Source organism: Daucus carota, chromosome 6 (genome assembly GCF_001625215.2).
Source record: "Daucus carota subsp. sativus chromosome 6, DH1 v3.0, whole genome shotgun sequence".
NCBI lineage: Eukaryota > Viridiplantae > Streptophyta > Magnoliopsida > Apiales > Apiaceae > Daucus > Daucus carota.
Genome location: NC_030386.2, coordinates 37791666 through 37819460, shown reverse-complemented (window position 1 = coordinate 37819460; position 27795 = coordinate 37791666). Strand labels below are relative to the sequence as shown.

The following is a 27795-nucleotide window of genomic DNA, read 5'->3' as shown; positions in this document are numbered from 1 at the left end:
ATTGGAGATGATATTTAGGGTAACACCATCAAGCCCAGCCTCAAATTGACCTATTAAATCCTGCCCGACCCGGTAACATCTTATTATCTTCTTCCTCTAAATTCACTCGCGGCTTCAGAGGTATTGTATCTATATGTTGTATGTATATGCCAAGATTTGATGTTTATCTTATCTTCTTCAATTGATTGTTCAATTTGAGTTGTAGGGCTGTTTTGAGTAATGGAGGCGGAGCTAATTGAGCTGTACGAGGCGGCGAAAAAGTCGGCCGATTTGGCCGCCGGCGACGGAGTGGAGGAGTCGTCGCCGGAAGAAGACCGATGCGTTGATGCGTTGAAACAGCTCAAGAAGTTCCCTGTTAATTATCAACTCCTTGTCTCTACTCAGGTATATATGCGTGTGTTTTTGTGTGTGTTTTAACTTTCTGTTTCTAATTTTTTATTTTTTTTTGTTATAGCCTAATTGGATGATATAGTGATTGAAGTTGAAAAGATTGGATTTTGATTATTTTCGAATAGTTGGCCTGTTTGGTGGTGGTTCTTGGATTATCAACCCTAATTTTCGGAAGTGCTTGATGATTTTATTTTATTTTTGAAATTCTTTTTCGTATGTACAGTGTATTTAAACTATTTATGGTGGTCTGTTATAAATTGTCGTCATATAGTGATTCAACTTAAAAAGATTGGACTTTTTTAGTTTTTTATTTGGTATTGGATTGATGTTGTGGGAATGCAATATCTGATTTTCTTTAGTACTATTGTATTTGTGGCAGACGTATGTGATATATGCCAGCGTGTTTCATCGGGATATATTATCTTGTTATGTTGTGTAATCTATTTTTACTGTTTACTTGTGATTTCGAGTGTCTTTGTTGTAAATTTGTCTTTTTAATGGTGAAGGAGAGAATTATGATTAAGAGCCAAGGGAAACTATCGTTGATAAGCTCTTTATAGGTCATTTTAGAGAGATTTGTAGATTTTACATTTGGTAACGTAGGTCCGAAACTTGGGAGGTTGAGTTTAAGTTTGCCATAAAGTTTTCGTTTGAATTAGGTTTCTTAGGTTGGATGCATCTAAATTGGGTTCTTCCACCGTCTTTGATTAGGAAAGGGGTGTGTTTGTTTGTCTAATCAAAGGCTATGTAAGATAGCATAATGTATTCAGTTACTTCTGTAACTATACCTGATTGTAAATGCTTTACTGGGACCATATGATTCAGAGTTGCAAGTTGTCCTTCAAAAACTAAAATTTGCTGCTATATACTGATTTTTCTTTAAACTTGTGTTTGTTTCTGAAGATTTATGAACGCAAACTTAAGGTTGTAATTAATGAATATCAATCTTATAGCTAATGTATGCCTATTTACCTTGGTATATATCGCATATCAGCCATGAGCCATGATATATCTGTAAGCATCTAATATACATATAAGATTAGCAATACTTTAATGTAGTGTTTCCATGGATTCGATTACGTAATTTAGCGTGCCATGCATCTTATCACATAATTTAGCATACTAATATATATCATATCCTTTACCATAACTACATCATGTGTATTCTTTAATATTAGATGTTTTAGTAGATGTTTCCTGTGTTTTGGGATTAACATACTGCCCTGTATTGCTGCATAGACCTTCTAGTAAGTTTAGTTCTGAGGGGTTGTGTAGTTGTGTTTCAGAGTGCAAGTTTGCACTTTAAAAACCAAGATTTCTAAATATCGAATTTGACATTTTAGGTTGGTAAACAACTTCGACACTTAACGAAACATCCTAGGAAGAGGATTCAGACTTTGGCTTCCAACTTGATTGGTGTATGGAAGAATATAATTGTCGAGGAAACAACAAAGAGTAAGAAAAATGGGAACTTGGTTAGCAAAGATTCCGTAAAAGAAGAGCCTGTCCATACTTCTGGTGCTAAGAAGTTTGCAAGGGTGAACTCAGTGAAGGTTGAGAAGGCCTCCAAAACAGAAAATGTGAAGCTTGAGAAAACAAACTCCAGCAGCTCTCTGGTGTCTGAGACAATTTCAAAGTCTGAAAGTATATCCACTGTAAAAAAGGTTGAACATTTCGATAGTTTCAAGATCGAAAAGAGTTCTTCTGGGAATTCCTCGAAAGTTGAAAAAGAAATAACCAAAGAAGTGACTTCTGATGTGAGAAAACCTAGAGCAACAGTGAGACCAATAGGAAGCACCGCTCCTCCCAAGATGTCTTCTGTTACTCTCTGTAAGGATCCGTTGCGTGATAAAGTTCGAGAGCTGTTATCAGAGGCTTTACTTAAAGTTTCAGGTGAGGTTGGTGAAGAACTACGAGAAGAAGCAGACGCCTCTGACCCATATAGAGTTGCTGTTTCCTTGGAGTCGGCTATGTATGAGAAGTGGGGCAAATCTAACGGGGCACAGAAGTTCAAGTATAGATCAATAATGTTTAATATCAAGGATTCCCAGAACCCTGATTTTCGGAGGAAAATCCTTCTTGGGCATGTCAAGCCTGATCAAGTTCTGCTTATGACTCCTGAAGAAATGGCAAGTGACGAGAGGCAGCGTCAGAACAAAGAAATAAAAGATAAAGCCTTGTTTGATTGTGAGCGAGGAGGAGCACGACAGGCCAGTACTGATCAATTCAAGTGCGGCCGGTGTAAGAAAAATGAGTGTACTTACTATCAGATGCAGACTCGGAGTGCTGATGAACCCATGACAACATATGTGACATGTGTGAACTGTGATAACCGCTGGAAATTTTGTTAAGGGTTCCCATCGAGCTGGCTCTGCTTACAAGTTATGGCATCTTGTCGTTCTAAGTGGATTATGTTCCCCAGCCGCAGTTGTAACGTATAAGTTCTAGGATTTCTTTTCAGAAGTATCAGTCTCCTGTCCATGTAGCAAGTCTAGTATTCACTGTTGCAATCCTTGTATTGTGTAACGTTCCTAGGGTTTTACGTCATCTGAAGGCTTATTTGCTCTTAGAGATGGCTTATTTGTTGTTGAGAGATGATTTAATTAATATTGTTGATGTTCTCGTACTATGTTTGAAGTTTATTGCCTTGTCCATGATGCTTCGACCTTATGTGCTTGTTCTTTAGATCAAGCACTATCAGTATTGCAGATCTTCATGAACCCGCATGCCTTGTGTCTGACATGCATGTTTCTGTGTGTTTCCATTGAGACTCAACCCAACAATTTTAGGACATGAAGCAAGAGCGCAAGGGAATTGAATACTGATAGTGCTTTTCTTACTAGCAAATAAATTTTGTGAACATTGTCAAAATATGCTTCATGATCGGATTGGGGATAATCGGCCCAGTGATTGTTAGTTACGTATATCGTTTATTTAGGGGGTGTTTGGATCGAAAAAGCGCCAGATTCTTTTAAGGAGAAGCCCACTTCAAGCTTTTTTTTAAGAAGAAGCCCAAGACTTGTTTGGACAAAAAAACTGGAGCGCTTTTTTTGGAGAAAAAAAGCAGGAAGGAAGCTAGCGCTAAAAAGTAGGAAGGAAGCTAGCGCTTCTTCGATCCAAACACCCCCTCAGTTTTGTTACTTCTTTTTCTGCTTCTCGCTTCACACTTTCTTATTGTCAGTGACGGAAAAATCTAATGAGCTCACACTCCCTTGCACCTAGTTTCGCTTTTCAGTATTTTCAATGCTAAAATAAACGGAAAAAATAATTACTTTTTCACTATATCGACTCACTTCAAAAAAAATTTAAAACAAATATCTGTCTTTATTATTTTATATTTTTTTACCAAATTTTATCTATTATCAATAAAAAAAATTTTAAAAAAAATATTTTATAATACCAAACACGGCACGAACTTATAAGTCAAATTATCCAAACACTAAGGAAAAATTTATAAGTTAAAGTTACCAAACACTTTAACAACTTAAAAATTTTACTTCTACTTCTCACTTCTACTCCAGTTCTTGAATATAAGCAAGAAGTCACTTCTTTTAAACTTGTCCAAACGGCCCCTTACTCTGTCAATTCTCATCTGAGCACTCAACATTAAATTGTTTTGATTTTAATATGCGTTCAGTTGATACATAACATCAAGGTCCTTAGAATTATATGTTGGAGAGACCTGTGGAAGCTACATTTATCCTTAGAATTGTCAGTTCAGAGGAAATGTCTTCAAGATTTGGAACTAAATAGTATCTTTCCAGACCACGGTTGAATATCCCAATTGGTTAAGGGGTTTGACTCTTGCTCATCTCGATAATTTTTTAGAACATATACTCAATTGTAAGGTTATAATTTCAAATTATATGAGACCTGCAGAGTTGCAGTCTCACACAGGTTCCGAATGCGACACAGTTCCTTAGAAACCATAGTTTCTCCAGAAACCTGAAGTGGTATGGCTAGAGCAGAAGTTTCAGAACAACTGTTTATAGCTGAAGTTATAACGCCACTAGTAAGCTGGATGGTGTTATGCTACAGAGACTTGAATTCATGTATTTTAGCAGTGGTATGAATTATGATTAGCTTTTATACCACTGCTGGAAAGGCATCCCACTGCCTTCAATCCCTTAACTTTCCTAAAGCGAGTAAGAGCCTGATCATTAGAGCTAGAGCCATTTGGTCATTATAATAAGTTCTACATGCAAATAACATTCTTATAGTATAACAAAAACCTCAATATGACATAACAATTGCTACCAAAAATGGTAACATTGATACAAACAATGCTTCAAAGCGAATATATGTTACACAATAAACTATAAATTTCAAAATTCATGTAATGAAATATGCTGACACGAATGAAGATATAGAACTTTAACTCTATGGATTACGGAACATCTATTTACATAGAGCACATAATATATCTGTACCTCCACTTTAATAAGCCTGACTCCTATTTAAACTGTACAGCAAATCAAGATCTAGCAAGCAGACTGTCACAACTCATTTCACCTTTGCCCATGTCCCTAAACATCCTGATGGCTGGAGCATATGTCCTCATATCAGACATCAGCTGAATATCGATATACAAGACGGCCTGGGGATGGATACCCCATAAGCCGATGAAGGGGAGAACCGCCTTCTGATACTTCTTCTATTTCTGAGACATTCACTGGCTCAAACACCTTGGAAGGTCCTCCAAGCTCAAAGGTTTCCCTACTACTCTTGTAAGTATTTCTAGAGTCTTGTATGATAATTTTCTTCCCGTCCTTCTTGCTCTCGAAAGGGTTACTAGCTGACAATTTCTGGCGATCTGATGTCTCATTTGAGATCTGAAATGGAGCTGGAGAGAAATGTTCTGTATCTGTCGAGCTTCTGTTATAAGATTGCCCATAATCATCAGAAGATGACACTGGATCACCGTGTTGATAATCACTTGCACGAGATGCTGATGCCAAATTCATCGTCTCAGTGTACCCTCCAACCTCACTGGTTGGAGGTGTCCTCGGTTCAGCGCTATATTCAACTAAATGGATCCGGTGTTCTAACGAAAATTTTAAGACTGCAGTACATGCACTGCATCTCAACCGATGGCATCTTCTTTTAAATAGGAGAAAATCTGCTGGCAACTGAAGGATTTCATTGCAACAATAACATACAATAATAGGAGCCCCACCTGCTATTGGTCGGAAGTGTTGCTTTGCTGGCTGCTGCTGCTTATTAACCTCGTAACTTTTTTCAGGTTTACCATCTGACTCACGACTCCACATAAACTCAGAAGGTATATAATGATGAGGACTTCCAGAAGCAGAATGGTGGGGACTGTGACTATTGTGTCTATGATAGGCCATATTGTGCCTTTCATCATAGTAGGCATATCGAGGCATCTGTGCCGAGTAATGATGCTCTTGACGGTAACAACGCGAACAGGAACAGTCAACTTCGTTTCTGTAGTGATTGGCATCCCCTGAAAATCCCATGTGTGGTGCTTGCTGCGACCAATATCTATCATTATCACGTCGTTCAGGATACCTGGGATAATTTGGCTCAGGATATCTTTCTTTATTAGGAACAAAGAGATTACTGTGTGCATGTAATAGTTCTTCTTCCTTAGCAACTCTACCACTGAATTTATCATGCACTCTACCTTTAGATAGATGAGCTCTATTAAGTTGATCCTGCAGTTCATAGACCATTTTTAACAGTTCCATCTTATCAGATTCAGGGTCTACTGTTCTCTCAGGTAAACTTCTTTGATCATAACTCGAAGAGCTGCCATCTCTGACTGGTTGAGAGACCTTCGAATAAATTGGAGGTCTAGACAGGTATTCACCTCTCTCCATAATCGTATTGTTAATTGGATGACTATGCCTTGTAGGTTCATGTAACTCACCTCGATTCCAATTGCTTCCTTTGCTTTGATGCTTTTTCACTGATACATTTTCTGAGAAATTGATTGGACGAGGAGGGAGTACGGTCTCATTACTCATTCTATGATTAACCATTAATTCTTCATTTTTAGGCATTCCTCTGGTACTATTTGATTCAGTGTCCTTAAAGTTCCTTCTTGCTGAGCGAAAATGCTGGCTGGGAACTTGATTTTCAGTTTCCTCACAAGAAGATGTGTTAACGTCATAGGCATAGTAATTTTTCGCAGTTGGCGATCTAAGAGTAACACCAAGGTCGTTTCTGGCATAAACTTGGGGCATATTTTCCAAGGTGTCAGCTGAGCTAACACGCTGGAAGTCTGGGAGAGTTTCCTCCTGAGCTTGTTTCATTGAATCTGAGAAAGGAAACATCTGATTATCTGGAGAATCACTTTCAGTGGAGGAACTCTGTGCCTTGTGGGCTCGGCCCTCTGGACTAGTGTCAGGATAAGCTACTGCAGCTGGACTTCTGGACCTTGAATGATTCTCTGAATCCTCGTCTATATATCTATCATTTGCTGATGCTGGTGAAAAATTTCCATTTTCAGAAGATTCATCATAAGAAGAAATATCCCTTGAAAAAGTTGTGCTTATAGGCAATTCCTTCTTGCTAATTTGAGAATCATTTTGACCTCCATCACTGATATTTCCTGATGAGTATCGATTTTCATCCTCTTTTCTTGGTGACAAAGATTTGTCCTCGTGAAGATCAACTTCAGGTGATGACAAGATTTCATTAGGTGCACAAGTGTCTTGAGGATGCCGGCTATCATCATCCCCCAGTTTGTTTTGATTCTCTGCGTCATATTGGACCAATGGAAATTTATTCTCCTCCACTTCTGCATGTCCGCTGGTTTCTGGTGATGACCCTGTATTGTCATGACAAGAACTGACATCCGAATCATGACGTTCATGAGACTGATTTAAACCTCCAAGCCCCTCCTTTCTGCGATCAAGACCACTCCCATGCCTTTCGAGAGATTTGTCTGAATCAGATTCATTCATAGAAGGTGTTATCACATGGTCCAGGCCATGTGTCTGGGAAGGATCTGCATCAGGTACAAGTGATCCTGTGTCTTGAGTATCTCTTTTCCTATTTTTAGCTGAAAATGGGTGCAAAGAAATTAAGAATGGAACAGTAAAGTAAGACCAAAAGTTAGAGATTTTAACAATGAAACATTAAGCAGGAGGTAATCTACGCATTTGCAATAATGCAGAGCTCTATATCCCTGGAGTGTGCCCACTCTTATATTAAAATACTAAAAAGAGTTCAGATCACAGTGTGTTGACTGTTTAGCAATGTATTAAATTTCACTGATTATCATGTTTAGAATCCCTGCCGTCTTCTCCAATCACTGAAATAGCCAAGTGTTTAAACAAGAACCACTACTTCCGGTGATGAATAATAATTCTAATGTGAGTTAACAAAATATATATGTGTGTGTTAAAGGCACGCCAATACCTTGTAGAATTGCACCACATCCTCCGCATTTATACACAGGAACATCTGCCAACTCAGGAAGAACCTGCCGGCATCTTGGACATCTTACCAATCGAACTTTAGTGTTCATCTGACTGGTCATTTCCAGTCACTTTCCAAGTCTCTGCAAAGTTTAACAGGATGTTTATAAGCATGCAAATCTTCGCGACAAGATCACAATACACCACTGTTGTAACAGAGGCACTTAATAAAATGTACCACCAAATTACACCACTGAACTCACAAAATGGAAGTTAGTTCTTAATAAAAGGGGGGGTGAACATGCAATACGCAGCAGATATGTCCAAATTTAAATTTCAAAATCTGTATATTTACGAAGGTAAAGCCATGATTTTCTATTTTAGATGTTTAATCAAAATCCAAAGTAATAGCTGTAACTAGTTTGTTAATATCAATTTAGCAACAAAAAATTGGTGATTCAGAAAAATGAGAGTTTCCCATTATAATAGAGATTGAAGAGCTATGCAAACGGCACGCTAAATTATTTACTCATCTTCACAAAGTCTGCACTTTTGTCTCTTTATCAGAAGAGTGTACATTTTATTCTCTGTATGACTTTCAGAGAAGCTAGTTTATAGTTAATCACATATTCCCCCTCCCGTGCACTCCATATTTAGTAATAACATAAGTAGGAAACTTAAATAAAGACATCACTGTTTCAACCTATGTCACATTTGACCCCAAGAAAGCATTACAATTTTACAGAACAAGTAAATATTGGTTCATAATTTTATTCAAACACAAATTGATATTACCCAAGACACCAACAAAAAATAGATTTCAGTCATATGCCATCCAGACACTCTTCAAGTCCAATTTGGACTTTTGAATGAGGCATTCTTTCATCACACATAACTTACTATTGCTAGAGAGTTGGTCACGCTAAACTGAATCTAGCCGTGGATGTCATTTTTCTTATCTGACCTCGCGATTTTTTATTTATACAACTAAACTTAGGCCTTTAATCAACATACACAAAAGAAGAAGAATACTCAATTTTCAAGAATGCCACAAGAAATTACAGCCATATATGTATTACACTCTCTTCCTTTCTTGTACCATTTTGATCAAGAATCCACATTCAAAGTCGCAATAACTTGATCACTCTGCATAATTCAGTTCTTTTTAATTGAGAATTTTGGTCTCTCTTTCTCTGAAAATGTGAACCCTGGGCACCCAACTCAGCATACTACTAGAATCCTGAATCCTTCACCAGAACACTAGGCTTCTAACACTGCCTTAAACAATTTTGTTTTACCCAAATTGAGCTCTGGAACCCTTGCTCACTAAATCCTATCCAATATTCCAATCAATCCACCGCTGATCTAACTCTAATTAAAAATTCGCACAATTTCTGATAACACAGTTCTGCATATTAAAATAAAATTAAATGATACCAAAAGTCAATATGGATATTCCTCTCCCTCTCCCTCTCCCTCTCCCTCCCTCTCTCTCTCTCTCTCTCTCTCTCTCTCTCTCTCCCCCCCTTCTCTCTCCCTCCCCTCTCTCTCCTCCCCCGCCCCTCTCTCTCACATCATGGGATGAACAAGATTTTTATAAAACACAAATCTATATCAACTTAAACAGAAATAAAACAAAGCACATCAATGAATGGATCAACAAATGAAACATAGAAACACACCTCAATCAAGCAAACTCGAACAACAGATCTCCAGCACAAAATCACCGCCAAGACAAGCCTAAATTAGAGGCAGAGAAACAAAGAAGAAAATTAGACACGCGCGTGGACTATGTGGTGGACACTGTGTGTTCTGTCTGTAAGTACGCTTATTTCTAGGGGTTTTACTTATTCAAACACTGTGGAAATTTGGGACACAAGACTTTCTATTATTGCATGTACGAGGAAATATACCTTTTTAATCTCCGAGTCAATTTTTTTTTCTCTTCTTCAATTTCATATTTTAAGCTTGTTTAAAAGGTTGGATCAATTTTGAAATTACTTAATTTGTTTTTCCTCTGACCTAATGTTGCTAAATTATATTTTTTTTATCTAAATTAACATAATGCATATATTGTTACAAAATAATAAAAATTGCTTGATTACTGTTATTTTACAAAAGTAAGTATGTATTCATATGACAAATAAGTATTTAAATTTTTTTTTAGAGTAATAATTTAGGTGTTTGATAGTATTTAAATAAAACATAATTTTAACTTTATATGAATGAAGATTTATAATTTAGAAAAACAATAAGGGATAGAGGACTGTAATTTGCTGCCTAAACATGCAGCAAGTAGCTAGCAATACTGACTCAACATACACCAAATCGCAAATCTGGTATGGATAACGGGTTATAAAACCCTACATCAAATCACCGTATATATTATTTCATTTTATTTCTTTCATTTTTTATGGTCACGATTTATATATTCATGATAATCTAAAATATAAATGTTACAGTTTATGAGTTATGTTTGGTGAAAATAAAAAAATTTGTTATATATTATAATATATACTAATAATTTTAAAAGTATATTTAAATATTTACTTGATCATGGAACAAACATTAAACAGTCATGTAATTATATAAATTTTCGTTAAAAAAGAGAAATTAAATAGTTCCCGTTTCATACTGATAATCCATTTTAATAAAAACATCGAGCAAGATATTTGCTCCTCTCCTAAAGTACCCCGTAAGAGCTAAGAGCAAAAGCAAAGCTAGCAGCCTTATTTATTCTTTCCAACAAAATTAATATTACACTCTCCATTTCAAATTACATGTACATTTTAAAAAAATTACATAGTTTAAGAAAAGTTGATTGTGAGAAAAAAGAAGTGCATAAAGTCATTAATTGAACATAATATGTGGTGTATGGTTGATCTTAGAAATATAAATTAGTAATATGTGAAGTAGAGTTGATTTGAGAAATATAAATTGACATTGGAAGTTGAAGTGGACAAATATTTTGATAAAAAAATTTTTCCTAAATCCAACATGTATTTTGAAACGGAAAAAGTACTGTTACAGTAAAAAATTTGATCCGTGGTCTGCGATCAGCCAAGCAGCAGCAGCACGCCAAAGGTACAGAAAAGTCAACCGCGTGGCCACTACGATTATCCCTTGACGGACCCTACGAGTTTGTTGACTTACTGGGTCAATCTGACAGCTGCCGCATGCCACGTGGCAAATCGAAATATTAAGGCAAAGCTTGTTGCCCTTTCGGGTAGTCGCTGATTATGCAGTGCAGATGACGCCAACTTTTTGATTAAGTCTTATAAAATGTACAGGTAATTTTCGCGTTTTACTTGGATATCATGCTTAAAAATTTGTGATTTTATTAAAACAGTTTTCTTGTGGTGTGAACACACAATAAACACCAAATTTGATAAAAAAAATTTTATTTTGATTGGTTTACACCCATTTAAAAATGACGGATCTTCTGCATTCACACCCACCACACCAATTAAAACACACCAAATTTATGTATTTCTGTGCTTAGCATGTGATCATAGGCACACTAGACAAACTTTTATTGAAAAATTATTCTTACATTACGAAACATTTTGGTTTATTATACGACAGCATTAATAATCGTATTTAACCGCGTCATTAGTCCGATTTTAGTGCGAATACTGAAGGGGTTGGGTTGAAATTTTGAACATGGGCGGACGAGGGATGGTGACAGGTAAAGAGGAGAGGCTGTTGTCCAAATATAAATAAATGCATGTTTCAACTGTATCTCCCAACCACTACAACTATCTTACTAACCACAAACCATATAAGCATTCAATATACTCACTTTACTATTCTTTCGTTTTCAAATTTAAAATGTTTGTTACGGACAATAAAATATAGTAAATGATAAACCCAAAAATTGATATTCTTCATTTAGAACTGCTTTTTTTAATTTACCGATGATGAGAATCAGAATAGTGATATAAATAAGTATAACGACAAGCTGCATTTTACAATCAGGATATCGCGCTAATACAATATGCTTAGTTTCGTAAATCTATATATGAGTATCCTTCCCTATATTCTAGGAATTTTTTGGACTCATAATTTTATGAATTATAATAGATCGTAATTGATTTTGAGTTATTACAAAATTTGATGAATTTTTGATAAAATATAATAAAATTTGTTTGGAATTTTTAAGTTCAAATACAAGTTTCCAAATTTTTCTTGAATTATGTAGAAATTTTAGAAAGATAAAATATATCGAACAATATCACAATATTAATCAATTTATGAAGTTAAAAAACTTAACAATCTTTGAATATCATATTTTAAATAATCTCAACCGAATACAATCAAATTAATACAATTTAAAATCCTGATTATCACTATATTATAAAATTAATTTAAAATTTTAATTTAGTTCCTCAAAATTTAGTTATATTTTCAAAATTTTAAATAAAATATACCCAAACTTCAAGAATATATTTTTTTTCAAAAAAAAACCAATTTAATACGACCCCGACGCAATAAAAATAAATAAAAAGACTATGCCTTTAGCGTTGTCCCTGTCACGTTGACCCTCAGCAGTCATTACCTGACACAGTCACAGACACACACTCGCACACCCTCGCGATGCATTATTCGCCTCACGTCTTGATGACGTCACTAGTACACAATCCGCCACTTTTATCTTTAAATCTTGGATTAAAAAAATAATGATAAGTTATCCTATCTACCCAGATTTTTAGGTCCCATGAGACTGAAAATAGAATTACCTGTCTGCCAAATTAGCGGCAACACTATCAAATTAGAAAGAAGATATGACTGGCTAGTATTGACAACCAGAATACTCTCCCTGCAGCTCTACAATTACTCACTAAATTGTGCCTCTCTGATTAATGAAATTGTACCTGTTGAAAAAACAGTGATACTCAAAGCAGCTGTAATCTAAGAAACTCATAAGCAACTAGATTACCAAGAAATTGACAGCCCTGGTAAAACAGATTACAGAATGTGCCAAACAATAATATGCAAAATTCTAAAAAGTTTGGACCATCACAGGCAACATCACAACTTCAGCTGAGCACTGAGCTCAAGCATAGGCTAAAATGTGAAAACAGAATACTGGTAATAGCTATATGTAATTGTATCCATCAAGAACTTGTGAATTCTACAGGGACTAGTCGAATTCACCGAGCCAAGAATGCCTGACGAAGTTCTTGATATCTATTTCTGTAATGCTCGACAGAGAAGCATAGCTGCCTTATAGCCTCCCTCTTCTTCTCAGCTTGATCTGAAATCATAGCTAACTGCCTGTCCACCTCATTCTGAAGTTCCACCACTTTCTCATTTAGTTCATCTGCAAGCTTTCTTCCTCTTTTAGATTCAGCAACCATTTCTACATTCTCCAGCTGCAACTGATTTAGATGATTCTTCATTTCTCGGATTTCGTCATTCTTGGATGACAGTTCAGCATTGAGGTTTTCAACCTTCACGTCTTTGTTCTCCATCAGCACATCATAGTTCAGTGTGAGCATATCAAGGTTTTTATTCAGAGCCTTCACTTGCTCGCCTTTATCTTTTACTTCAGCCTCCAGATTTTCAACCTTCACGTCTTTGTTCTCCATCAGCACATCATAGTTCAGTATGAGCATATCAAGGTTTTTATTCACAGCCTCCACTTGCTCGCTTTTATCTTTTACTTCAGCCTTCAAATTTTCAATGTCAACTTGCAAGTCGATCACTTGAGCATCATGTAACGCTTGCATTTCCACATTTTCAAATTTGCAGCGATAGATCTCTTTTTCAAGTGATATAATCTGCGCTTCAAAGTCTTCAACTATTGCATTCAATTTGGTATTCTGTTCTAACAGACCAGATAAATCACTTTGAAGAAGTTCTTTCGCCTCAGAGAAGTTTTTGTGAGCATCAGACAATTCTAGCTTCAATGCAGTGATTTCTTTGTCATGCTGTAATTTGTCAGCAGCATATCCCAGAATTTTCTCCTCCAACTCCACAACTTGATCGTGTTCCAAATTAAGATTGGCCGTTAACAAGCCTATATTTTTATAAGCAGATTCAAGTTGAATTTGAAACTGAAGAGTTGCTTCAGAAACCTTATCACAGTGCTCTTTTTTCAGTTTCTCAATTTCTTCCTCTGAGCCCCTAAGTTTTTCTCTGTACATCTTCAACTCTTGCATCAATAACTCAACATAACCTTTCGAGTCATCAATCTGACATTGTAATTCGGCCACCTGATATTGTAGCTCCAGCACCTTACGTTTTTCCATTTCAAGTTTTGCATCTTGCATTTGTTCAGACTGCTGTGCATGAAGCTGAGCATTCGAGATATCTGTCAAAACTGTCACTGATTGTTGCGTCTTGAGCTCACCCTCCAACCTGGCATTTTCATTTTCCAAAAATTGAAGTTTTTCCCTTGCGATTACCAGCTCATCTTCATATGCAGCAAGTCGTCCAGATAACATGTCAGAATCTTCAGATTCTCTTACATTAGCTGTGCCATCTACATATTCTTCCTTTACCTTTTGGACCATCACTTCAGTTCCCTGAGACTCAGTTTGTTCAACAAATTTGCTGGCTGGGACTTTGCTCATAATACTCATAGGTGAAACGGTGTCCTTGTTGGTGGTGGAGTAGAAAGATTCAGATTCTGAGTCTGATGACGTGGAATATTCAGAAGCTTCTTTCGAAGAAGAATCAGGGCTTCCACTAAATAAACCTGGATACATTTTGGAATCACCATCCTGTTCTGATCTGGGACTAATAAATTTCTGATCTGGAGTTTGCAAGGGAGACATACGTTGAGAACCACTGTCAATAATAGCAGAATTTTTCATGTTAACTGGAGAAGAAATTTGCAAGCGAACTTCTTCAGTCAAATGATTATAGCGCTCCGCCAGTAATTTATACATGTCACCAATCCTTGTAGCGTGGGCTACCAGCTGTGGCTTTTGTTGATGACAACCTTCAGCGTCTGTAACTTCAAAATATTCATCTTCTGTCAACCTTCGAATTTCTTCAAGAATCTTATCAACCTCTGCACTCAATTAATTTCACTTATTATTGCTGTAGAACTCTAAGATACTGTAAGTTCTACTCTTTCTAATGATGTTTATGCAGCAATTTGAAAAGATGGGAAAGGGCACTTTATGAACTTCTATCAATTACTATAAACCAGCCCAAAGCGAGTTAACTGATGAAATATATTAAACCAAAATATCAGGTGAAAAGATACAATAACACCATGAAACCCAGTAGCTTACCCTCAATATTTTCTGCAAGCCATTTAGGATTTTCAGGACGGATGTGACTATCCAGCCCCCTGGAGTATGGTATTAAACCCTTCATTTCACCTGCAACAATATGTCAATTTAATACCATATGGTATGGCAATGCAAAATGGTGCAATTCAGATGATTTTGTTAAAGTAGCTTGCGATGACATAATAACATATAACAGACAACAGTTTAAACCGTAAACACTGTTTCACTTACTGAACTAAACACATACTACAAGCAACAATGTAGTGACATACTATAAACCACAGGGCCACAGGGACACACGATATATAAATCTTGTCCTTTCACTTCAATGCATATTTTACCATTGAAATTTTGAGAAGTATCAAATACACAAATAGTTCAAAGATAGGTCAAAGAAAACATGCTTTTGGGGAGGCCTGTTCAAAGAAAACCAATCATAACTCGATATTTTCAAGAGTAATGGTTTCTGGCAGGAGTCTTGTACAAACTACAAGGGAGCAATGAATCAAAACAAGCAAATGTACTACTCTAGAAGAAGTAAATTCAATTCTGCTATATAGACAACAACTTGACTACAATTATACATAAGCATGTCATATAGATTAGGCACTCAACTTTTTACAACTCGACAATGCAGCCTACGTTAAATCAGCTCAAATCAATAATGAAATTCACTTGCAGGAAATCAACATATAGTACAAGATCTGTCAATTTGTCGCTCACTTGTCTAACAAACATATCAGGCCCTACATTAGTGTTTAATTTATACAAATTCATCAGGACAATCCGAACATATCAAAACTAATTCCTAAAATTCATCTGCAAGTAGAAGGTGTTTAAGCCAAAAAAAAAAAAATAAATCCGCGATTGTCGATGGCTACAATTATCATCACTCAACCAACTTCTTCACAAACACCTAAACACAATTCTTACATCTATTCAGAATTTAATACAAGAAAAGCGATAAAATCACTCAAGAACTCAGAATCTTGAACAAAATTGATGTTCAGAATTCTAATAAACTACTCGTTACACATATATTACATAAATCGCGTAGCATACACCGTACAAAATCGTCGCAAATCGCATACGTAAATCAAACAGATCTAACAAACAACAATAATCATCAATTCACCATCCACAAATCCAACAAAACTTAATTAAACCAAAAATAAAGCAACAATTGCGTGTTATATGTGTTAATCTATGTATAAATCGAAAAGTCCTCGAATAATTCATCAATCAATAAAAATCACACATAAATTGATAAACAAACAGCAAGAATTGATCAAAAAAACTGATTAAATCAACAAAAAGTAAATAAGAAATTAATTAAAAACTTTAAGGAGTTGAAAATAAAACAAAACAAAACAAACTCGCCTGTAAATGAGCTTGAAGATCTGTGAATGAGAGAGAAGTGAAGAGACAGAGAGGAGGAGAACAGCTGTATGTATAGGTGTGTGCATATAAAGTGTAGCGTTTTGGGGTTTTATGTTTGTAACTTTTTCGCCCGCGCTTTAAAATTTAAATATTTGTTTATTTAGTTTTGAAATTTTGAAGAGAATCCAAGAATAACAGGGAGTATATACGGTATTTTTGTTTGTCCTTTTATGTGATCGTATTATTGTTGGACCCATGGGGCCATGGGCCTCCAATTTTGAAATGCATCTTGTTTTGCGCATGGCCCACATCAGTAAACATTTACTCATGCAATTCAACGTCTGTCCCCTGGGTTTCGATCTCGGCGCATTATCTAACATGATAAATTTCATTTCTAAAACAAAAATTTAATACTAAGATTTTTATAAAAAGAAATTTTGAAAATAAATTAACTATATTTTATATGTATTTAAAAAGAAAAACTTTCAAAAATAATGGGATTGAATATTATGTACTTCCTCTATCCCTTTTAATAATGTGCTCGACATGTATTTCAAAACTTTTATATTTAAAATATAATTTCATAAATTATTTTAACAGCTCTTGTTCTGAATAAAAATTTAATAATTAAAATTTTATATAAATAATTTTTAAAAATAAATTATAAAATTATATTTTGTAAAAATTTTGAAATACATGCAAATAATACAAATACTTATATAAAAATGAGTGAGACTGAAGAATATTATATTGTTCGATGATGTCATTGACAAAGGCGTCAAAATTGGACATTGTCCAATAACCTGAAAACCCACTATAAAATAAATAATTATTATTTTCAATCATCGATAAGATCATAAGACGTAAATAATTATTATTTTGGATCGGGTTTAAGTTTACGGATTCAACACAAATTTAGGCGGGAAGCCAAACCTCCCTCGAAAAAAATTTGTGCCAACAAATCTACTTGCAGCAAAATATAACGTATCAATTAAGAAATGATAAGGCTGTTGATTAATGTATAAACGGGTTATGAAGAAGCTCAAGTACCTCTACATAAACATGTGCACAATCTATACACGATTTTAATCTCGGCTACTGATAGTGATCAGCCGGACTTGAGTGTACAATGCTCTGAACACACAAGCGTCTTTTACATTACTTTTCTACTTTTCATCTCCCTTCCGTCGAAGACAACTAGCACTCTCGAGTCCTGATTAAAAGGGAGTGTCAAAAGCCTAATTTGTTCCGACGTTCTGCATTTTTGCATTATCATCCGTCCTACTCTGGCTAGAGTTTTGGTCTCGATTTGATACAAGACTACGCGAATTGGTTAGAGATTTGGCCATGACATCGGTCCTCCTCTTAAGCTCTTCCTTGTTGGCTCCCACAAGTTTATCCAATTCTTGCCCATCTTTAAGAAAGAAAAAGGTTGGAGTCGCCTTGATTTCCCATGACGTGCTAAATTCCTGCAACACAGTGTTAAATAAAAATATTTACAGAGATGTTTCATGCTGCTAATCAAATGATAAGAAGGAAGTTGAAGTGCTGCTTACAGCTAGTTCATCCACGTCCACTATTAAGAACATTATAGAAGTGTATGTTTCTGCAAGACTACGAAACACGGGTAATACATCTCTACAGGGATTACACCAGTCTGCACTAAAATTTACCAAAACCTGTTGAAAACGAAACAAGATTGAAAATTTGAAAGTGAGTTAACTAGGGAAACCTTAAGTAATAAATATTAGTATCCTCGTATAAAACCTAAATCTGAGCTACTTTTATACATCGAATTAGTCATGACTACAGTAGAAGAAGAAAATGATGTTACAGCTGCAGAACTAGCTAGGGTCCAAATAACAGATCAAGTACCCTGGCAAACAGAAGTTTCAATAAACTCGATACACGATTGATCCCCATGTCTAATATCTACTACCATAATTCATTTATTCCACAAATTTATACTGAACTTTATCTATTCTGAATTCTTACAATGAACATTCAGTTTTAATTATCATTCCTTGCCAGTTACCAATGAACCAAACACAATGGTCGGTTAATAACAAGGAAATTCAAAACATTAACTTACTATCTTGCCGGCCTCATCAGCTTCTGATAGCATTTCTTCCCACTTGTCCATATCAGTGACTAGCGTAATGTTACTAGCCCCAAGTTTTGATTTGGAAAAGTGATCGTCTACATCATCATCTTTTGTTGAAGGCTGTACTGAGTGACAAAAAAAATGAAAGCAACTTAGTCATAAAGCTCCTCTCTTTTTTTACTTACACTATATAGTTCATTAAGGCTAGCAATAGGCGAAACACCATGTGAGGTGCAATAAGCAATCCAACGAGTTATCATCTGTCATAGGAGTTTCTTAATCAAAGTACACATTACCTTGCTCACACAAGGTCCCATTAAAGTTAGGATTGCTGTACCTATAATCCCAGACGTTACCTACGGGTAAAAAATATTACAGAACCTGTCAGAGATGGATGCTAATAAAGTAAACCATTGCATAATCCAGACCAAAACTTCACATGAATTACAATAAGTTAAAGCTTCATGCAAAAACTCACAGAACTTTCATATAAATAAAACGATACATTGTTTACAGAACCTGATTTAACAGAAATAGCAAGTTTTCTGCATGCAAATGCACATTTTATTCATCAATTCAATGAATGAATGATATATTAACATTCAATCTGAATTCATGATGATATGATATCATTGTGGAAATACGTCTGTAAACACATGAAAAAGGACCTTCTCATACAATTCTTGCCTGCATTTAACTATTCGAATGTGTGTGTGTGATGGATGAAGAAGCATTTAACTATATGAATTACCCTTATTATATCAGATTGAGTTCTGGAATTGAAATGTCGAAAATCCAATAACGTTTTTCTGGCAAAAGAGAATGATGATCAAACACAAGGCCGACAAGAAAGAATCCTTTTTTTTTACTAATATTTATGGAATCAAAAACAATGTTATGTTTCTTTAGGATAGGCTTCAGCACAGAATTGTTTATTGCCCCTCCATTTTGTTTGTGGTCAGGCACAACCCTTTGTTAGCAGATATATGTCGTCAAAAGTCTTAATGTTTACACAAATATTGAACTTGTTTAATATTTTTCCTACAAGGGAGTACTATTAACTTTTTTCAGATCATGCCCGAAATTAAAATATAACATAGCTTTTCTGGAGATAAAAAACCTTATATCATAAATCAGAATACAACAAACATACAACAATATGAGCTGTATAAGTGAATTAGAATATGTTTTGTTTAAAAAATTGATCGAGAGAAAAAAAAAAAATTCTTCCTGTCACAGAATAAATAAGCCATTTTGTAAATTAATTTGAACCATACATATAACTAGTACTCCAATCCAACTGCCAACATTCTTGAACTTACATTTGTCCAACGGTGTATCACATTTTAAGCTTTAGTGATGCAGAACTTGCAGATTTATATTTCTAATGTTGTGCACGTGCTGGAAGATCTTGACAGGTTCCCCTGTTCACAGCCCTGATGCAGATTAATTCTGTTTTGGATGAGTATGCCTTATTAGCTCGATTTGAAACAAAGTATACTAATTTACACACTGACACACACACGAATTATACAAGAAATATGCTCTTGACATGTAAATGAACTTCATTGATATACAGGAAATAGTCTAGGAAACAACGAATTTTTCAAGAAAGCAACTCTCCAGGATATGAAGTGGAATAAGAGGAAACAGTAGTAATTCTATTCACAGGTATTAAACTGGCTGGAGTTCTACTGACAGGTGATGCATACATACAGAGAGAGCACCATATATCCTTACTACTTGGCTAATTGTTGCTTTTCTTCTCTTTTGGAATTCGACCTATCAGAGCCTCACATAACCTTCCAATCTTCCCGGTGCTTGTCGTTTGCGTGTAGGTCGTTCTCCACCCTCCTCAGGCTGTCGACATATCACAATTCAAAACAGTTATAAACCATATAACTTCGGGAGACACAAAAAGACAAAGAACTGCTATTGCAAGTTTGCCAAAAGTGGTCAATATAAATGGAAAAAAAACAGTAACAGAAGATTTTCAGGAGAGCTCAAACATCACTCGACTCAATCTCTATACTATGAAGAACATCTATAGGTTAATGTATGCGCATTATTATTAGATATCAACAGAACTCCCAACACTAACTAAATATCCACCAACTAAAAGTGGAACCTGTTTCATGCTTAAACGACCTCGAGCTACATGGAGAAGCATGATGCTAAGGAAATCTATCAATTAATCACAGACATTCTCAGTATCATATGCAAAATCTTTCAAAAAACTAAAGCAGTAACAAGATTGATTAAGATGCAAGTAATTATTACCAACAAAGAAGACGGACTGACATGATCAGCAGCAGCACAATCACCAATGCTCCCCTTAGCAACAGAACACTGATCACCAGAGGCCAACGAGCAGACTGGTTGAATTCCTTCCTTTGGTTTGATCATCTTTGCCCGCTTCTTTTTCATTGCTAACGTTTTCGAACCAAAGGTACCAGCATTCTGAAGACTGGTCAAGTCGGAGTTCAATGTTTTAAAGGAAGTCACAGAGCATTCAATCCAGTTAAGGCAGATTAGGTCCTTGATCGCCTCTTCAGAAGTGATAAACGCGTATGAAGATACGGTATCATCATTGATAGTGGAACGAGTCAGATCCATCAGCTTAATTGAGTCTACCGCATCAATCAGCACCTCCTGCCAAAAATTTCAGAACCACAATTCACTGATCTTAGAGACACACACACACACAGCACCAATTAACACACAGAAATCATAAAATCAGCTTGCCTTTTTAACTTTCCGCAGCGATTTGAATCCATGAATGCTGATTATCTATGAAAATAGTGAAAACCGAACCACGAGGATTAACAAACTGGTATCACAAGTTTTGAAGTGATCAATTCAATTAATATCAAAATCAATTAAAGCATATTATTTCTCGCAGCAACAACAGAGAAGAAACAGTTGCACACACATATTTATGAAATTAGAACTTATGAACAGATGATTCGAGTATTAAAATTGTCAAAAACCTAAAAAAAACTATCAAGCATATTGCAGAACAGATCACTAGGCTTATCAGCTTCCGAAACTATGCAGCTAATTGTGTGAGTCTGTGTTTGAGAGATAGAGAGAGAGAGAGAGAGAGAGAGAGAGAGAGAGAGGGAGAGAGAGACCTTTCTAAGATGATCGGCGGTGAGATCGGAATGCTTGTGGTATTCACAGAAATCGAGGTACTTTTGTATCGTCAGTGGCTTGCTCTTGCACTTCCGCCTTTCTGCTTCATATTCTCCGCAGCACTGCAACTCCATCTCTCTCTCTCTCTCTCTCCTGATATTTTGAAAGTGTGAAATTGTGATTGTTATTTGGCGCCACGTTTTGTAACAGAAAAGAGTGAGAGACCCGATTCATAGACGTGATTGGAGTGCGCAATAAACATTTATATTAATATTCCATTAAAAAGTGTTATTAAATTATTGGTTTTCGACATGAAATGTTTCTATATCTACTGTCATAGTTGGTTTACTTATATCTTAAATAATTATCTTAGAACCGGATTGTAATATTTGTTTATATTTGAATTTTGAATTTTATCTTGGAATATTTGGATTCAGAATAAAAAAAATTCTTTATTGTTTTGTATATGTTTTAGTGTTTAATTTTGTTTTATAAATACATTTATGTTAGAATAATATTTATCTGTTAATTAATATAGATATTTAACTGAATTTAAGACGTGTTCGAGTAATATATTTTATCGATCATTTTTATAAGTTTTTGGACATGCACGCAGAATTCACAAGTCGGTAAAATCTTTTATAAAAATTAATCAGAAAAAAAAATTCAGTTTCAAATATGCCAGATGATTTCAGAATCCTTATTATTGCAATGCTGAGAGAAGCGGATATTTAGCAATTACAACTAGCCAATACTACGGCATCTACTCAGTCTATCCCAGCAGTGAACAAAGATTATAAATAAAAACCATCTTCTCTTTCATATAATGTCAGTTCACCCCAAACCAAATCAGCAAGACAAAACTTTTACTTGCTATCAAATAAATTTTTCCCCTTATTACAAATGCTAATATGAACAATGTCAAGCATTTTTGGTCCTTTTTGTGATGCACGAGTGTTCACTTTTTCCTTGGTCAGGTACATCAGAATGTTATGTAGAAACTCTTTATGCAACGGGGTACCAGGTGAGGGATACAAACTATGTAAAACAACTCTTGATGCATATGCAAGATGCATCTGTATCGATTGCAATCCACCTTTGCATGAGTACGGCCCTAGGCCTCCTTTAACAAACCTAATTGGAGAAAACAAAAATACATGACAGGAAATGTCAGCAGTATTGGATTTTATACAAAATCACTGTAATCTCTCTCTTTCAAGCTTTTCGATTTCCTCTTGATGCCTTCTTTCTGCTTCCTCAAGTTCTCTTTCAGCATCCTCCTCGTCTTCTTTGTCATCGCGATCTTCAAATTCCTTGGCTGCTGCCATTGCTTTCACAACGGGATCTCTTAGCTCGGCTATCAATCCACCACCAACCTTGTACTCCTCTTCGTCTCCAACCAGGAAAAGACGTTGATCAGGTCCTGTTGCCATGGGAATGTCCACAGCCAACAACTTCAAATCATACTACAAAAATCAAAACAACGGGTACATATATCAGGACAATATCACTCTATTTATTTTCAAATTTCCTTGCTCTTTGATCTTTTTTATTTTATGTGCTACAATTTGATGACTTCTCTAATTATCTCTACAAGCATCAATATTAAACATAACAGAGAATGGTTTAGAATTAATCCAATTAAAATATGTACATGAAGCATCAAGTATTACCAGTGCAGGGGGCATAGATTGCAATTTATAAGTAATTGCATATTCAGGAGAGGACTTTTTTACACAATGAAGGTATGAGTAAGTTAATAATGAATAAATCACTTCAAAGTTGTCCACATACCTGATACATTTTACAGTGGTCAGATCATACATACACATCAGTCTTGATTAATATGTTATTGTAAAACTATTAAGTACTCTTTAGTCTCTTCATTATATAATAGACCATCATTATAAAATAGACCATATTCCAGCTACCTGGTCTATTAATATTAGAAGAAAGCGAATTACTGAAAAACAGAACATATTGAACAAAGTAATCAATAACACATCATTTTTAATTATTTATTAAGTTATAGCTATTCAATTTGCTCACCCACCCCCACTGTGACCAACCTTCAAGTTTCAGCCTACTTTAGCTTCGAATAATCAATTCAATCCATTTAAAAAGTTCAATAACTGATAACAAGTTCATTTAATTTAGCTATACTTTTGCATGTAAACTATTGCGAAGTTTATGTTATAAAAGGCTTGCGAGCATAGAAAATGATTAAATTCTATACCGAGTCCATTAAATAATCCGAAGTCATATGGGTTCCAATTTAGAAACACAGGAGTACACGTATATGTCAAATGCTGGGATGAGGAATGCTGAAAGGATGACACATCGAACAGTCAAATTAAAATGACAAATTCTGGGGTCCAAGATCAAATGACAGCTTAACAGGCATAATGAAATAGGAATTTTCTATCAGTTGGAATAAGTACTGACTTGGCTTTATATAAAAAACAGTGAAGTATACATATAATCTTTAGCACTCAAAACCCAAAGCAGTGTAAATTAAGGCTTCAAAAGATTCTTTGGGTGATACATGAAGTACAATCTGACTTTTATATTGCAATATCTTAATCAAAATGTAACAGAAAGTAGGATAAATATTATTTCTACAGGTCTAGATTAAGGTAATGCAACAAGCATAAAAAAAAGGATACACAGAATCATGATGGAACCTCTAAACCATAAAAGCATTATTCTAGTAGTTAGTTAGTTACCTTTGTCTATTCTAATTAACAGAACATATGTGACCAAATTCAGATAATAATTCAATTTATACCGCATCACATAGAGAAACATAAAGTAGCATGTATACAGCAAACCTGGCCTTTCTTGTTCTTCACCTCGACGCTTACTAAGCCTTTTCTCTCAGATCCTCGAATCGGGAATATAAGAAAGCAACGCTTGCCCCTAAACCCTGCTTTGAAGTTCTTCAGAGTAAGACCACCTCCCGACATCACATATGCTCTTAAATCTGTTCCAGTGAGTGGAGCGCCCATAACCTCAAGAATTCCAGCTGATGTGTTTAACCTCCTCATCGCCATTCTATAGACCTTGTCAGGATTGATCGTGAATTTTGAACGGAGATACAATCCCTTCAAGATAGGAAAAACAAAAGGAGAAACAATCACTATTTCAATAATAATTTAAGATAAATACATATCAAAATGACCTTATAGGGACAATAAAGAGTATATGTTTTTTCCTTGTATATTGAGTTAATAAAAACATTTGGTGAGAATAAAGGAGTTACTGACCTTCAACATAACAGAAACATAACAAGGAATACCAATCACTAATTTCTATTAATAAATAAAACCATAAACAAGTGAAATGCATATTTCTCCAGCATGATGCTGAACAGTGATCAAATTATATTCACTGGGACTTTAAAGGGACAAGAATGACGGAAAATGTGTTTTTATAGTCCATTTGGTTCGTAAAAAGGAGGGAAGGAACACTTAAATAGACTTTTACCAAAGAAACTTCATACATGTTATCAGAAACAAAACCTCAAACATCTAATCATTCATACTAAAATCATTCTAAAATACATGATGCACACGGAAAAACAATTTTTAGCTTCTTATCTGGTTTGAGTATTAAGAAACCTATTCAGGAATTGAACCAATATGGATCAATCTTCAGAACAAAGCAACAATAGATCGAGGTATATACCAAACCGAACTTCATGCGCCAACAGTTACACTTACACCTAGGTATGAACAAATGGGCAGTCCAGGGACCTGGGCTCGAACAGAAAATTCAAACTAATTGATTTCTGTAGAAGTAATTAATGAAAATAAAACCATGAGACCTTTAGACACACACACACACACACACACTATAATAGAATAAACGAATTTTCAACTATGTGGCAAGGAGTGGTGAGATTCAGCAACTTATTATATCAACAGAACATAATTCCATCCTAAGTGTGTTCCAACCTCCATGATGTATTATATGAGTAAACGCCATATCAACAACACCGGCATTACTATCTGATAGTTAACAACATAGAAAACATCAGCAAGAAAGCTAATGGAAAGTGCTCTCAGACTACACAGTACAATTTTCTAATGATTTATTAATAAAATAGAATTCTCTCTATTTTTGTAGATAACGAATCCAGCAGACAGGTTCCTACTAAAGAAAAGCCTTAGTAAGCCCACATAACAAATATTAAACCCCAGATAAGTTTTTATACAATAGATCTACGTTACCCGTACTAGGGTATGGGTGTCGGACATGGGTGTGGATCCAAGAGTCAAATTCATAGTTTTCAGATAATCAGGATTCTTGGACATGGATCCAATATTAGACACGGGTGCTGGGACTTGGCGCTTCAGCTCCACTCAAGTAAAACTTTATATAGATTGATTTATTTTACATTCACCAAAATAGTGTCTAATTCAAATACACTGAATTATGTATGTACAATTGTAGCATGAAATCAATAGAATAACACAGAAACGAGTCATTCATAGACCTTGATCTCTATGAACAAGTTATTATAAGACCTAAATTATCATTTTAAACTGGGATGCTACAAGGTGAAGTGTCCGGGGATAATAAGAGGGGCACGACTCAGATCTCATACCCTCACGGCCACACCCATGTCATGTCTGGTGGACACGGGGTATAAGAACAAATATATAGAGTCTGAGTAACATAGCGAAATAACCAATTATCAAGTTCCATTGTCCCAGAACAATCCTACCAGTTATACAACATATATTCACAGTATCCAACATATATTCAATCAAAAAAACAGAAATCCTTAAATAAGCTACAAACAGTACTGATCACCAACAATGAGAAAGAATAACTCACGGAAAATGCAACCATTGCCGCGGATAGAGCAAGAAACCCATATTTAGCCATGCCTTCAGACAACCCGACAAAAGTATTAGCAATACCAAACATGACCCTCCACAACAAAATGCACACCATAAGCCCACCAGCACCGACAAAAAACAAACTATTCCTCTTCCAAAACGCCTCGATCTGCAACCCGGCAGCTTCCCTATACCTCGAAAACACATTCTTCGCAACATTCACCGGTTTCTCAACAGCACCTTTCACATACTTCCCATAAACATTCCCTTCCAAATTCAACCCCTTTTTCGAAAACTGCCTAAACCCTAACAACCCCAAATTAGACTTTGAGCTCAATTGAGCACCTGGGTTTTTCAAGATTTTAGGAAATGAAGGTAACCCATAATTCCTTTGACCATTAAACATCCATGGCGTAAAATTATGTGTCTGCACTTTGGGCTTATTAGCAAGAAACTGAGATATGCCGGTCAAATTCGCAATTGGGTGAGAATTTGACGAGGGTTTTAAAGAGATTAGATGGCGATGAAGACTTCGGATGATCAATTTTGATGTGGGTCTGGACATTTTTCCAGGTTAGATTCTCGAAGCGCACAAACTCAGTAGTCAACAGTGTGCACAAGGTGCTTGACGAATTGACTACAAGAAAGAAACCAAAAGAGCGTGGATCATTTATCTATAAATCTTGAGAGTCCAGTGGAAAGTTCGGCTGGGGCTCGGCAACTCTACTGGCTCGGTCCATCGCCACTGTTTGGGTTAGAATCAAATTTAATTTATTTATTTATGAAAGAGTATAAAAATTAAAAGTTCTTTTTAAAAAATATATATATATTTTCTCTTTCCAAATTAAGTTATAACTTTCTTTTAAACAAATTATTGCAAAAAACAACAACAAAGGCCTGTTTCGTTGGCTTTATAAGCTAAGATCATGAATTTATAAGATTAAACCAAATTATTCCTACGATGTTTTTAAATTGAGATTTTGAATTTCAAATTTTTTTATTAACTTGCTCTATTTTAAAAAACTGATTTAAATCTGAAAATTTTAACAATTCAGCATTGATAATTTATAATTGAAAAATTAATTTTCATTGATCTTTAGGAAAATATTACTTCATACTCCCTCCGTCACCTTAATTGTGTATATTGGATAACGGAAACGAGGCACATATTTTAAAATATAATTTCTTAAATATAATAAATAATTTATTTTTATAATTTTATTATGATACATGTGCTCAGAGGCACATAATCTAACAGATTGTTACTTTTAGATGGGAAATAGGTTGTTATAAGATTGTTTACA

General features: G+C 35.3%; 6 protein-coding genes across 7 annotated transcripts; 1 reads left to right on the top strand and 5 right to left on the bottom strand.

Moving 5' to 3' along the window:
• LOC108192922 (transcription elongation factor TFIIS) lies at positions 1-3019 on the top strand. Its single transcript, XM_017359461.2, has 3 exons — positions 1-120; positions 206-384; positions 1734-3019. Exons 2-3 carry the CDS (start codon positions 220-222, stop codon positions 2739-2741), a joined length of 1173 nt encoding a protein of 390 aa, XP_017214950.1. The 5' UTR covers positions 1-120; positions 206-219; the 3' UTR covers positions 2742-3019.
• A 1591-nt stretch (positions 3020-4610) lies between these two features.
• LOC108228130 (protein ENHANCED DISEASE RESISTANCE 4) lies at positions 4611-9638 on the bottom strand. Its single transcript, XM_017403618.2, has 3 exons — positions 9461-9638; positions 7780-7921; positions 4611-7420 (listed from the first exon to the last, which is right to left on the bottom strand). The coding sequence occupies exons 2-3, from the start codon at positions 7898-7900 to the stop codon at positions 4953-4955; spliced, it is 2589 nt and encodes an 862-aa protein (XP_017259107.1). The 5' UTR covers positions 7901-7921; positions 9461-9638; the 3' UTR covers positions 4611-4952.
• A 3045-nt stretch (positions 9639-12683) lies between these two features.
• LOC108224365 (protein NETWORKED 4B) lies at positions 12684-16537 on the bottom strand. Its single transcript, XM_017398946.2, has 3 exons — positions 16406-16537; positions 15026-15115; positions 12684-14799 (listed from the first exon to the last, which is right to left on the bottom strand). The coding sequence occupies exons 2-3, from the start codon at positions 15108-15110 to the stop codon at positions 12932-12934; spliced, it is 1953 nt and encodes a 650-aa protein (XP_017254435.1). The 5' UTR covers positions 15111-15115; positions 16406-16537; the 3' UTR covers positions 12684-12931.
• An 837-nt stretch (positions 16538-17374) lies between these two features.
• On the bottom strand, positions 17375-19463 carry LOC108226329 (thioredoxin H-type-like). Its single transcript, XM_017401271.2, has 5 exons — positions 19261-19463; positions 18806-18865; positions 18498-18629; positions 17962-18084; positions 17375-17874 (listed from the first exon to the last, which is right to left on the bottom strand). Exons 2-5 carry the CDS (start codon positions 18824-18826, stop codon positions 17644-17646), a joined length of 507 nt encoding a protein of 168 aa, XP_017256760.1. The 5' UTR covers positions 18827-18865; positions 19261-19463; the 3' UTR covers positions 17375-17643.
• A 593-nt stretch (positions 19464-20056) lies between these two features.
• LOC108226866 (uncharacterized) lies at positions 20057-21858 on the bottom strand. 2 transcript variants are annotated; one of them, XM_064079879.1, is made up of 4 exons: positions 21644-21858; positions 21255-21299; positions 20811-21161; positions 20057-20369 (listed from the first exon to the last, which is right to left on the bottom strand). In XM_064079879.1, the coding sequence occupies exons 1-4, from the start codon at positions 21776-21778 to the stop codon at positions 20295-20297; spliced, it is 606 nt and encodes a 201-aa protein (XP_063935949.1). In that variant the 5' UTR covers positions 21779-21858; the 3' UTR covers positions 20057-20294. The 2 variants fall into 2 exon arrangements, with proteins under 2 accessions (XP_063935949.1, XP_017257347.1); XM_017401858.2 differs by having other exon boundaries at positions 20790-21161; positions 21644-21854.
• Positions 21859-22438: 580 nt separating this feature from the next.
• LOC108228122 (uncharacterized) lies at positions 22439-27237 on the bottom strand. Its single transcript, XM_017403608.2, has 3 exons — positions 26487-27237; positions 24476-24748; positions 22439-23110 (listed from the first exon to the last, which is right to left on the bottom strand). Exons 1-3 carry the CDS (start codon positions 27054-27056, stop codon positions 22841-22843), a joined length of 1113 nt encoding a protein of 370 aa, XP_017259097.1. The 5' UTR covers positions 27057-27237; the 3' UTR covers positions 22439-22840.
• Between the last annotated feature and the right edge of the window lie 558 nt (positions 27238-27795).

What these genes read in the sequence shown, in the direction of transcription:
- LOC108192922 (XM_017359461.2), top strand. Translation starts at nt 220, where the DNA reads ATGGAGGCGGAGCTAATTGAGCTGTACGAGGCGGCGAAAAAGTCGGCC. An exon ending in AACTCCTTGTCTCTACTCAG is followed by an intron (nt 385 to 1,733) that starts GTATATATGCGT and finishes TTGACATTTTAG; the next exon opens with GTTGGTAAACAACTTCGACA.
- LOC108228130 (XM_017403618.2), bottom strand. Translation starts at nt 7,900, where the DNA reads ATGACCAGTCAGATGAACACTAAAGTTCGATTGGTAAGATGTCCAAGA. An exon ending in ATGTGGTGCAATTCTACAAG is followed by an intron (nt 7,421 to 7,779) that starts GTATTGGCGTGC and finishes ACCCATTTTCAG; the next exon opens with CTAAAAATAGGAAAAGAGAT.
- LOC108224365 (XM_017398946.2), bottom strand. Translation starts at nt 15,110, where the DNA reads ATGAAGGGTTTAATACCATACTCCAGGGGGCTGGATAGTCACATCCGT. An exon ending in GCTTGCAGAAAATATTGAGG is followed by an intron (nt 14,800 to 15,025) that starts GTAAGCTACTGG and finishes AATTGAGTGCAG; the next exon opens with AGGTTGATAAGATTCTTGAA.
- LOC108226329 (XM_017401271.2), bottom strand. Translation starts at nt 18,826, where the DNA reads ATGGGACCTTGTGTGAGCAAG. An exon ending in TGGGACCTTGTGTGAGCAAG is followed by an intron (nt 18,630 to 18,805) that starts GTAATGTGTACT and finishes CACTCAGTACAG; the next exon opens with CCTTCAACAAAAGATGATGA. An exon ending in TGGACGTGGATGAACTAGCT is followed by an intron (nt 17,875 to 17,961) that starts GTAAGCAGCACT and finishes ACTGTGTTGCAG; the next exon opens with GAATTTAGCACGTCATGGGA.
- LOC108226866 (XM_017401858.2), bottom strand. Translation starts at nt 21,778, where the DNA reads ATGGAGTTGCAGTGCTGCGGAGAATATGAAGCAGAAAGGCGGAAGTGC. An exon ending in CCGCCGATCATCTTAGAAAG is followed by an intron (nt 21,300 to 21,643) that starts GTCTCTCTCTCC and finishes CTATTTTCATAG; the next exon opens with ATAATCAGCATTCATGGATT. An exon ending in CGCTGCGGAAAGTTAAAAAG is followed by an intron (nt 21,162 to 21,254) that starts GCAAGCTGATTT and finishes AATTTTTGGCAG; the next exon opens with GAGGTGCTGATTGATGCGGT.
- LOC108228122 (XM_017403608.2), bottom strand. Translation starts at nt 27,056, where the DNA reads ATGTCCAGACCCACATCAAAATTGATCATCCGAAGTCTTCATCGCCAT. An exon ending in CGGCAATGGTTGCATTTTCC is followed by an intron (nt 24,749 to 26,486) that starts GTGAGTTATTCT and finishes CCTATCTTGAAG; the next exon opens with GGATTGTATCTCCGTTCAAA. An exon ending in TGAAGAACAAGAAAGGCCAG is followed by an intron (nt 23,111 to 24,475) that starts GTTTGCTGTATA and finishes TGATTTTTGTAG; the next exon opens with TATGATTTGAAGTTGTTGGC.